General features: G+C 35.7%; 1 protein-coding gene across 1 annotated transcript in view; it reads left to right on the plus strand.

Annotated features, from left to right (window-relative positions):
- Positions 1 to 12166, plus strand: part of SPAG16 (sperm associated antigen 16) — an 864330-nt gene that overhangs the window by 405751 nt on the left and 446413 nt on the right. The window contains exon 11 of the mRNA XM_065880870.1: positions 7223 to 7366. Within this exon, the coding sequence (XP_065736942.1) occupies positions 7223 to 7366 (144 nt within the window). The remainder of the gene's footprint in view (positions 1 to 7222; positions 7367 to 12166) is intronic.

Genomic DNA, 12166 nt, shown 5'->3' on the forward strand with positions numbered 1-12166 from the left:
CCTATATAGTCTTGAATAAAATCTATACTATTACATTTTTAAATTTAAAGTGCCCAGGAAGTATTAATATTTCATATGTTCACATTTTCTTAGCTGACTTCTGAAAAAGAATGGGACCTGATATCTTATTTTGACAGATTTTTTCATTGTTTTGTGCACACATTTGTTTTATGGCTTTTAATCCATTTTACTTTGGCACTTTTTTAAAGTGCACTTAATAATTTAATATTCTTTATTAGTGAGAAGAACTACGAGTTGACTGTTCCTGAGGACAATGGCAAAAAATATTAATATACTAAAGTGACACCTTTCATAATAATGAGGAGCTGTGTGTGAAATGGATCTAAAGCCATTTATACTTAAGTTACTAATGTATACTCCTAGCTACTGTTTTGTTTTTTATCTCTTGCTCCCCACTTTCTCATTTTCCACACAGGAGCTGGAGAGATCTTTTAAATAATTATCATTCATCTATCGGTCTCCTACTTAAAACTATTCAGTGATGTTAGGATAAATGCCAGTCTCTTTTTCTCAGCCTGTGAGGCCCCATATGATCTGGTCCTTGCTTTCCACCTGCTCATCATCCATCCTCAGCAGAGTCCTCGCCTCTCTCCGTAGTCACCCTGGCCTTCCTTCTGTCCCTTGAATACACCAACTCCCTTGAGCCTTAGCACTTTTTTTTTTTTTTTTTTTTTTGCGGTACGCGGGCCTCTCACTGCTGCGGCCTCTCCCGTTGCGGAGCACAGGCTCCGGACGCGCAGGCTCAGCGGCCATGGCTCACGGGCCCAGCCGCTCCGTGGCATGTGAGATCCTCCCGGACCGGGGCACAAACCCGCGTCCCCTGCATCAGCAGGAGGACTCCCAACCACTGTGCCACCAGGGAAGCCCGAGCCTTAGCACTTCTGTAGGTGCAGTCACCTGTGCCTGAAACCACCTGCCCCTAAATTGTCCTAAAAATGCTTCTTCCTTCTTGCCATTCTGATCTTGGCTAGAATGTCATGTCTTCAGTGAGGACTCTGGTAACCACCTCATCAAAAATAACATTCTCGGGGCTTCCCTGGTGGCGCAGTGGTTACAAATCCGCCTGCCAACGCAGGGGACACGGGTTTGAGCCCTGGGCCAGGAAGAGCCCACATGTCTCGGAGCAATGAAGCCCGTGCGCCACAGCTACTGAGCCTGTGCTCTAGAGCTTGTGAGCCACAACGACTGAAGCCCGCGTGCCTAGAGCCCGTGCTCTGCAACAACAGCAACAAAAATAACATTCTCCTACAAATCATTGTCATATCACTTTGCTGGTTTTTCTCATAGCTAGGCTATTCTGTTCAGTCATTTGATTGTTGCTGTTTGTTTCCCCACATTCACACGTAAGCTCCCTGAGAGTGCCGCTCTTGTCTGTTTTGCATACTGCATCGTAGGCTCTTAATCCATATTGGTTGAAATAAAGAGTAAAAGTTGCATGTTAGAGTGCTTTGTAAATCCTGATGCGTACCCAAATATAAGATGCAGTTATTAGCTGAGCGACAGTCAGACAGATGTTTTGTATATTTTTGTCCTGGTCAGCTGGATACAAGCATGTGCAGTGTGTGGCTGTGTGCTATCGTTAAGGACGAGTAGATAGTGGTCACCCACTGTTCACAGGGCACACATTTTGATATTGATTCATTTTCAACCCACTGAGCATCTTCTGTGTTGGAAATAATTAGAGCCTGTGAACTGAAGTGAAGGAAACATTTACAATGCTGAATAACCTAAAGTGAAGACAGGGGTATCTAATTAGTCTTTCTTGTGACAATCTTTTTTTAGATTAATATTCTTCTCTCTGAAAAGTCTAACAGTGGCGCTTATGTCAGTGACTCTGTTGATAATTAATAGCGTTCGCCATACACCCCCACACATTCCCTCCAAAATATCCTTGTGTAACGCCACTACTGGAAAGAACAATTTCAATTAGAGAGGAGAGATTCTGAAGTGTATATCACATGGTCTATTATAAGGGATGTGTCCTATTATAAAAGAGAGAAAATCTCTGATAGAACATAATATTTTATGTAACATGCCTGGTATATTGTTTAACAAAACATTTTATGGATACTTCATCAGGACATGACTTGATTAAGAGGCAGGATTAGCATTCACCCACAATTTCCTTTTTTGAATCCTTAAGATGTTTTCCTGTACTATTTTCACCCTAGTCACAGGCTTATTAACTTAGGAAGGAGGTGACAGGGCCTTTGTCTTTGAATCTTGCAATTATAATTAATAGTAAGTTAAAGGGAAGCAGAAAGGTTATATTCAAAATTTAAAGTAAAATGACTTTGTGGCACTTAGGGCAGGCGCCAGGAAGATATTAAGTAAGAACTCATTATTCTTATTAATTAGAACTTCGGGAAGACATCTTTGAGAAAGAAAATCATTTTATGATTAGTTAGAAGAGAGATACCTATTTGTGGACAGAACTTGAGGAGAGGAACTGTGTTATCTTCATCTCAGTATGCCCAGGGCCTCGCAGAGCCCATCCCCAGTGACCAGCAACTACTTGATGCTACCTGTGTATATGAAGGCAGGGAGAGGGGTCAAAGTGTACATATTGTCCACTGTTTCCCGCAATACATTCCTAAAAACCACATTATGAAAGAGGCCACCACAAAGCTTCCTTATGTTCATGTGTGAAAGTATTATGTGTGGGTCCTACATTTTTGTCAGATGATTTAACATCAAATAAAGTACAGCAATGTCTGGTGTCTATCAAAACCACATGGAAACATCATTTTTCTCTAAATATTTACAATTTTAAGGACTAAATTTACGACCTGTGATCTTTAAAAGAGGCATATGTGGATTATAGAAGTTTACATGAAGGGCCAGGTTATAATGAAGTGCAATTATGTTCAATAATAATAATAATAGCTAATATGTATGGAAAGCTGACCATGCTTAGATGTTGTTCCAATCGCTTTACGTATACCAACTTATCCTCACAGCACAATAACCTTATGGGTCAGTTTTAGTATTCCCTCCTTATTTGTGAAAAGGAGAGTTACATAGTTATGGCAGAGACCATATGGTCTATAAGCCTAAAATATTTACTCTCTGGCCCTTTAAGAAAATGTTGGCCAACCTCAGCTTTAGATCATAAGTACTTGTTTTTCCAATCAACTTTGATCTATTTCTCCACCACGCTGAACCTAACCAGTGCCCAACTTCCAGAAAATAAGTGACAATAGTTAAAACCTTTTCACACATCATTAGAAAAATGACAAAAAAAAATTATCAGTGTTTTTGAATTTCAAGATCATCTCAATAAATTCCCTAGATAAAAATAATACAATCTTCAGTGTGGCTTCTTCTCCAATGTTATCATCTAAAAAAAGGAAAGGGATGAGGTTCTGAGCTCACTTTCCAGAGAGAGATGGACTCTGGAGACAGTCTGCTCAAATTCATGTCCTCCCTCTGCCACTTCCTGGGTTTGTTATCTTGAGTAGATCATTTAACCTCTCTGTGCCCCAGTTTCCCTATCTGCAAAATAGGAATAATAATAGACCTAACTCATGGGGGCATTATGACCGTTAAATGAGTCAATATATGCCATTTGGAGATCAGGAACTGACTCCTATAAATTGTTAGTTATTTCTCCCATTTTTTAACTTCTTTGAAAGACTGATTTAGAGATAAATAGAATGATGAAAGTTGAGGTCTGAATATACTGGGAAAATTCTCAATGAATTAAATGCCCATGGAATCAATGCTTATTAAATATCCTTCTACATTTATGCTTTATCTATTCTTTACAAAGAATATTTTATTCTTTGAAGAGTTCTCTATGAAAATAGGTAAATAAAACATTAATGCCCTCTGATAACTTAAAGAATAATACAAGGCTCATAATATTAGCACAAGAGAACAAATTAATGAGTTTATTAAGTGCAACATGTAGTATATTAGCACAAAAGCCTTTGTAGATCAGAATGTACAAGGGGTGCTACTCACCTGGTTTCTCTTATAGGACCAGAGCATTTTATTGTAAAGAGTAGGGTCCTCTTTTTAAGACTGTTATGTCAGGTGGTACCCAGCTCTGATATATACACTGAAAATTCCTAGATGTGTTAACTCAGGACTTAATTATGACTAAATGACTTTAAACATTTACTGGGAATGATATCTCCCATCTCTGTTACAAGAAGTATTGATACTTACAGTACACACATATAAATAATAAACTATGAAAGACTGACACTAAGTAAAAATGTCTAAATTCATGGTCCTCAAATTCAGACCATCCTGGATTCAAAGTCAGCCTCCATCTATTATCAAACTTGAGCAATTTACGTAATATCTCAACCTCTGTTTACTTAGTCATAATATAATAAAACTAACTGTACCGAAGTCAGTCCCCCCGTCAGACATATGACAAGTGTGTACTGAATAGCTAATATATCCCAGCCACTGTTGGGGGTGAGTATACAGCAAGTACACAACAAACAAACAGACATAAACCCTTGCCCTCGTGAGCTTTCTTTCTACTTGCTGTGAGAATTAAGGATTTAGTACAAATTCTGGTGCACATTTAGTTTTCAAACAATGTTGGATATTATTGTTGTTAATTGATGATGGAGAGAAGGAGGAGGATTTCAGACACCAGTGCCTCATTATGGAGTTGATAATGACACTCAGCTTCACTAAACTTCTGTATCTGGGGGAATATTTCTGGTTCATGGCCCCTGACCTGTGTTCTCCATCTTGATCATCTCCCACAGGGAATGATTGGAATCAGAATCTGCAACTTTTTTTTTTTTTTTTTTGCGGTACGCGGGCCTCTCACTGTCGTGGCCTCTCCCGTTGCGGAGCACAGGCTCCGGACGCGCAGGCTCAGCAGCCATGGCTCACGGGCCCAGCCGCTCCGCGGCATGTGGGATCTTCCCGGACCAGGGCACGAACCCGTGTCCCCTGCATTGGCAGGCGGACTCTCAACCACTGCGCCACCAGGGAAGCCCAGAATCTGCAACTCTTGATTGGGGATCTTTATCACTATGACCCATTCTTTGCTGGTGCACTTACTCTGTGACTAACTCAATAACAAGTACTTGTTAATTGATTCTTACGAGAGTGTTAAATTCCCTTCTATACATGCTGGAAATATTTCTAATCACTTAAAGACCATTTCATAGATGATGTAAATTATACTTTTTAAAGAATAAAATATCAGTGTTTGACTGAAACTGGTCCAGAATAATTAGGAAAAAAAAGTCATAATGTAATGTTAGAAAAGAAATATATGCATAGAGAAACCTGAGAGTGTGATTAGTGGGTTGAGTGCTCGGGAAGTTCAGGTGTTATGGAGGGGCCCTCAAAGTAGAAGGGTTCAGAAGAGTCTGGGAAATCACTTCCAAAACTGATTAACCACCAGTAGGTTTGTGTTTATCTTTTTGTTTCCTTAACTTCTACAAATAGTTTCCCCCACAAAAGTCATTTTGGAAACTTATCTTTCAACGTTCGTAAAGACATCAATGACTTTAGTTGTCTTCACGTAAAGAGGGTAAAATTTATCATCTAGTCAAGTGTGCATGTGTCTGCCCGGAAAGCTGTGAGCTAACATACATCATACTCAGTAGCTTCAAGGATTTGGTTTGCCTTCTTATGTGTGTTTGAATATAGAATTCATTTCAATCTGACATTTTTTACCTCTCATCATATTTTTCTTCTAATTAAGTTCTATAAATGTATCCTCTCCCCAGTTTGAGCTGTAATAAATTCCTTTCCTGAACTGGCCTTCTGGAAGTCACAAACCAATTATGATGAATTACAAAATGAATAATTCCCCTTCTACTATGTTTATTTTGAGCAGCAAAGTGCTAGAGAAAAGGGAAACTGTTTCACCAGAAAGAAGGCCCTGCTCATAGTAGTCACATGCCTGTGAGTTGAATAGTTCCAACACTGACCCCAGCAAATTTCCAAAACTGGATAGGTCTAATGGAAAGACATGATTTTTCAGCTCACAATTCTGGGATTTAATGGTATTATTGGAAGGGATCCATAAGGAGAAAAGTTTTGCTCTCATGTAAGCCCTGGAGCTACTCATGTAGGTATGGACCCAGACCATGATTTCTTTGGGAAATTGATTTCCTAAAGTCTTTTCTGCAGAAGAAGGGAACAATGCCATTCATAGAATGGACTGTGGGAGAAATGAATGTGTAATTCTTATTTTTTAAGTCATTATTTGTTTAAGTCATTATTTGTTTCACTTCATTGTATAGGCAAGTAAATGCATTATGTCTTTGATTTGAGATGGCTGTGTTGAAACTGAACAGTTTGTTGCTAATATTTAGGCTGGTATTTTAATAGGTGCTTAACATTCGGCACATTCGTTCCCATTACATTGTAAGGCATAGACGAAACGCTATATAAATAAGATTAAAGCATTGCCATAGATAAAATATCAGGCATTAACCTTTTCGACTCTTGATTTTAGAATGGATTAGCTTCAGTAAATAAATAAACAGCCACAATGATCATAGTCTGGCTCAAATAATACTGCTTAATGTGTTAATCATTAATTTTACATACTTCTTTCTCAGTTCCCTCTATGCCTTTATAGAGTGGGAATTGTCTTTTGCATCCTGAATTCATTACTGTAATTTGTGTACTGTGCATTGACTGAAGCAAATTTAGGCGGCATATTAATGAAGAATTTGAGCTCCTTTGTGTAGATAGTGGACCATGGAGTTAATGTTTCATTTATAGAATTTATTACAGAACTATGATAATGTGGTTATGATTCATGATCTTTTCCTGGATAATGCCTGATTTAAGATATACTATCGTCTGAAAAGAAGTTTGCTTTAATATAATAAGCATGGCTACTGGTCCAAATATCCTAACACCAAATTTTCATTGGCATAACTTTTCCTCCCTGAAAGAAAAAAAACAGAATTATTGTTTCAAACCAGAATTAGACATGAGCATTCACCTAAATCAACCATCCCATTTTTCAAATGAGGAATCTGAGATCCAGTGAAGTTAATTTGATTGATGGCATTCAAGAAGCCATAAGCTAGAGCTATAGCCAGGACATCGAACCTGGCTCTTCTGGCTTCTGAGCCAGCATTCTGAGTAAGCCGTCCTGCCTGGCTGAAATGGATCATCCCTGCCATTTCATTTGTTCCCAGTATGAAACCATTCACTGTTATCTCCCCATAAGTACCTTTTCTTCTCTTTCCCTGTGCAGCATCATCACGCACCCCCGCAAAGACATCCTCATCTCCTGTGGGGAGGACCGCGTCTGGAAGGTGGTGGGGCTCCCCAAAGGCAATGTGCTTCTCACAGGATTGGGCCACACCGACTGGCTTTCGGATTGCTGCTTCCATCCCAGGTCAGTACACATAACTCCCAGAGCCAGCCTGATCTCTCCAGGAATGCATTTGTTTACTCTGTGTCTTCACTCTCTGGCTTTTTTTTGTTTTTTCTTAAACCACTTTATTGAAGCATGAATAGGTGTACATATTTAATATATACAACCTGATAAGTTTGGAGTTAAGTATACATCCTTGAAATCATCACTACAATCTATACCATAAGCATATCTATCATCTCCAGAAGTTTCTTCCCATCCACTTTATTTTATCATCATCATCATCATTATAAAAATACTTAACGTAAGATCTACCTTCTTAGCAATTTTTTAAGTATTCAATAAGTATCACTTGCTGTAGGCTGTGTGCTGTACAGTAGATCTCTAGGACTCACTCATCTTGTATAAATGAAACTTGAAACTTTGTACTGCCACTTTTCTCTCTGCAACCCCACCTCTTCCACTGAATTTTGAAATGTGTAGATAATGCTCCTTTGGCTTTCCTTATATTGACTTTAGATTGATTGCTTTTGATATTTAGTACACCTAAAACTTAGTCCACATGCTAATGCATTTAAAAAGAGTAATAAGCTTCCCAGGACAAGCATTAGAAATGCTCCTTGTACTCATAGCTGTGAAAAGGCACATGAATTTCAATAATGCATATCGATGTTTACTTTGCCTCTGTTAATCTTGCATGTTTTCCTTTTAGAATTAAGTTTTCTACCAAAAAGGATCAGGAGGCAGTGATCAATTTCTTTAAAAATTTCAATGATACTCAAGACATTAAAGAAAACAAAGCAGAACTGAAGGCATTGAGCCCTGTAATTTTCAGGATTCACTGAATTTTTGTACCAAGAGACCGGGGCACAGAAGGAAAGACATTGTTAAACATGTAGTACATTATTCTGGTGGCAGGAAGCTCTGCCCACAGTTGCTTGTGGTCAACTGCTATCCCTAATCCCAACTGTCTTCTCTTATTCAACATTATGCTTGACATTTGTTAAGCATCTGGCTCTATCTGGCTCTTTCAAACAGTCTCTGGTCTAACTACTCTTGGAGATGCATAGTCCGTAGTGCAACTTCTCAACCATTCCACTGGGAAATTTTGGTCTTAGGAGGACCTTATTGATTTATTTTTTGTTTTCACAAGACTTTTTTTTTTTAAACCATCTTTGTCTCATCCTTAGTATGAATGTCAATGAAATTAGATTGAAATAAAAGTAACTAAATTGTTCAGAAATGTGTGTGTTAATGAGAAGAGTAAACTAATTTTTTAATTTTAATTTTTGAAAATGTTTTTAAAATCTAATTTTAAAATTATACCAAATAAAATATAATTTTAAAATTATACCAAATATAATTTTAAAATTATACCAAATAATTTTACCAAATAATCTTTGGTACTAGATGTTTGAATTTAATTTTTGAACATGTAATGCGTTCTGTATCTGGTATGTGGATAAACAAATCTGCCCTGCCTCTCATGTCTCAGAAACGTAAAGCCCATCTTGCAAGCAGAGACAACACAATTAGAAGTGTAGCCTATCACTTCTGTAGCTGCTGGGCATACTAATCAGATTTCTATAATACCCTGTCACCATGACAACCCGTGACTCTGAAATTTTCTCATTAGTGTTTGACCAGCACATGGTCCTTTTAATAGATCTTCCTGTTTTTCCAGTCAATTACTGAAATTAAAATGAGGTGAAATACATCATTATTCACTCATAGTATGAATTTACGTTCAGTACTTTCTTTGGCAGAATTTTAGTAAAATGTAGCCACACTCCTTTTTTCTAGTGCATGTGGGATAAAAATAACGGGAGAAAATACATTTAGCTATATGTGTTTTAAGTAAGAGATAATGAATAGCAAGTGTTCCATTTGTAGAATTGGTGAAAATAATAAATGATTATTAGAAACAACAGCAAAAAAGCTCTTTTTTATTTGGGGTAGAGCTCGGTTCTGAAGGAGTTTATATTTCAGGCCTCAGACATTTTATAATGCTTACTGCATGTAAATCAACACCGAAGACCATACATTATGGACTATAATATATATAATATATGCATATATATACATACATAATATTTATGCCTTAAAAGTTGTTTCTGAAATTTAAGTTTATGATATTTGATTTTTAGTTTTGCTTAGATAATTTGGTTGGTAAAAAAAGAATTTATTGTTAAAGATAATATCTTTCCTATTTATATACTCATCTATAATCAAAGAATCAAACATAAAATAAATTTGATTCAAATATGACACTTTGTAGTTGGATCTTTGATTAATAAATGCAGTCATAGTCTTCCTCAGAGCCCATCTTTGTGATTAGCTTGTTTCTGCTCCCTTGGATGAGGTCCAGAGTAGACACATTATAATGTGACACCTGCCTAATTCCTCTTCTCTTCACATAGAAAAATAAACTCCTACATTTTCTTTACTTTATTTTTAATTGCAATTGTTCCTAGTTGAGTGTTTTCTGTAACTTCCAGTTGTATGTATTCCTGATTACTATGACATTCAAGCCACTGTGTCTCCTGCCACAGTGACATAATTCAGATTTCTTTTGGGGGTCAAACCCACTTGATATGACAGTGGTATATACACTGAGTGACCCAAATCAGTCTTAGTCGTCTTATTTCCCTTGTCATAACGGACATCTTCAATACATAAACGACAAACACAACAGGCATAATAATATTAATATCAGGAAAAAGAGGACTAACAGAAAAAAGTTAAACTGGGAGGGTAACTAAATATCACTTGAGGATCAGATAATACGATGTTGAAATATATAAAACAAAGCTCGTAAATAAAAGAAGATTCTGCCAAAAGTATAGTCATCAGAGTCAAAGACTTCAAAGTATATCAGTTTTTAATATGTGAAGTAAACAAAGTTACAGTAGAATTAGAGAAATTAATAAAATAGCAAGTGTATTTAGTATTATACTTTATGAAGAGAGATTGTAGATCTTTGAAATCATTCATTGTTAGGTTTTTAAAAATAGCAAGTGTATTTAGTATTATACTTTATACTTTATGAAGAGAGATTGTAGATTCTTTGAAATCATTCATTGTTAGGTTTTTAAAAATATATAACTCTTAAACCACAAATTTAACATGAATGAATTCTTCAGAATAACAAATATACAAACTAAAGTTTGTGAGCAAGATTCAGTAGTAAAAGAAAATAAATCAATAACTAAAATATAATAAAATCTGAATTATTAAAAAGTAAATAAATGAATATTGGGTCAGAGAACTATAAAGGGTTATTACCTAGTTGATAAACAGTTCCAAACACAATACTTATCAAACTTACGAGATGTAAACAGAAGTGTGCTCAGAGTAGAATTTATCACTTTGACAGTTTTATTTTTTAAATGAAAAAAAAGAAAATAAGTGAATTATGAATTTAAATTAAAAAGTACAACTGGTCAACAAATATAGAAAAGCAAAGAATGGATAAGTGAAAAGTAGAAATGAATGAATTAGAATAAAAAGAGTACATTTATATTAATCCAAAAGGTTTTTTTCAAGAAAAAATAATAAAATAAGGAACTATAATATTGAAGTAAGTAGATAACTCAAAAAAAGAAAAAATACATGTAGGAAACAGAAATATTAACCTTAGCAATTTGGAAAGAGTTAAAACCATAAATACAGAGATGAAAAAATATATATTTGGAATTCTTGATAAAATAATAGATTTCTATGAAAATAAACATCACCAGTATTGAATCAAGATGGACCAGAGACCCAGAATAGATTAATAACAGTGGAAGAAACTAAGTTCTAGAAGTTCTGCTTTTCATTCCCATCTTCTGAAGTTTTATGACTGAGTTTTAAAAACTTTATTTAAAAAAAACAAGATAAATTAGTTAATTTTTAGGTTCACTGAATTTTCTGAGGACAACAAAAAAATGAAATTTTATTACTGGTTTCACAAACATAGCATAAACATAATTTTAAATTGGGCAAGTGTAGTACCCCCGCCATAACTCTAGGCCCTTTTCATAATTATAGATGCAGAACTTTTAAAGAGAATGCAGAAAGTGGAATTCAGTTGTATGTTTAAAAAGAGTGGTATACAATGACCAAGTAAGATTTGTACTTGAAAAGCGTGGAATATATAAGTGATCCAACTATGAGGATATCATCTTATAAATTATACTAATAGTTAACATTCAAAGTTACTTTAAAGTTGTTGGGTAAAAATCTAGCATCTATACTTAAGACACAGATGTTTGCAAATATTATTAAGCCCCATGTGTTGGAATTGACAAGGAGAATGGATTTTGGAACAGCTGGGAACTAAGAAGGTCTGGCAGGTGAGTGTAGAATCTAGATGCCATGGAGTCAGATGGGTCAAACGAGGAATGGGTATTCACGGGTAATAGAGCAAAGTGGGGAACATAAAACCAAACAGGCAAAAATACCTAAAATCCAAATAGAAGCAAAGCCTCTTTGTCTAAACCTTCGGTAGCTATGCAAGGCATTGTTACTTGTCCAGTTGGTATTTATTCTCAATAAAGGTTAGCCACATTTTTTCTTTTTCTTAATGATAATGGTTATATTTTATTAAAATATTTTCAACACTGAAATTTTCTAACATATTTATAAGTTAAAAAATAAAATGTATGTGGAAACTTTTAACTATAAACACTATACAAATATTATACAGACTCTACAAATTGAAGGCAATTTAAAACTCTTACTGCAAAGGCTGTATTCTTTTAAAATAACACTATACACATAATTAAATCATTGTCATCTATTGTTTACAGTACAATTGGTTTTGATTGCATCTAAGTT

This window comes from Phocoena phocoena, chromosome 7 (genome assembly GCF_963924675.1).
Source record: "Phocoena phocoena chromosome 7, mPhoPho1.1, whole genome shotgun sequence".
Lineage (NCBI taxonomy): Eukaryota > Metazoa > Chordata > Mammalia > Artiodactyla > Phocoenidae > Phocoena > Phocoena phocoena.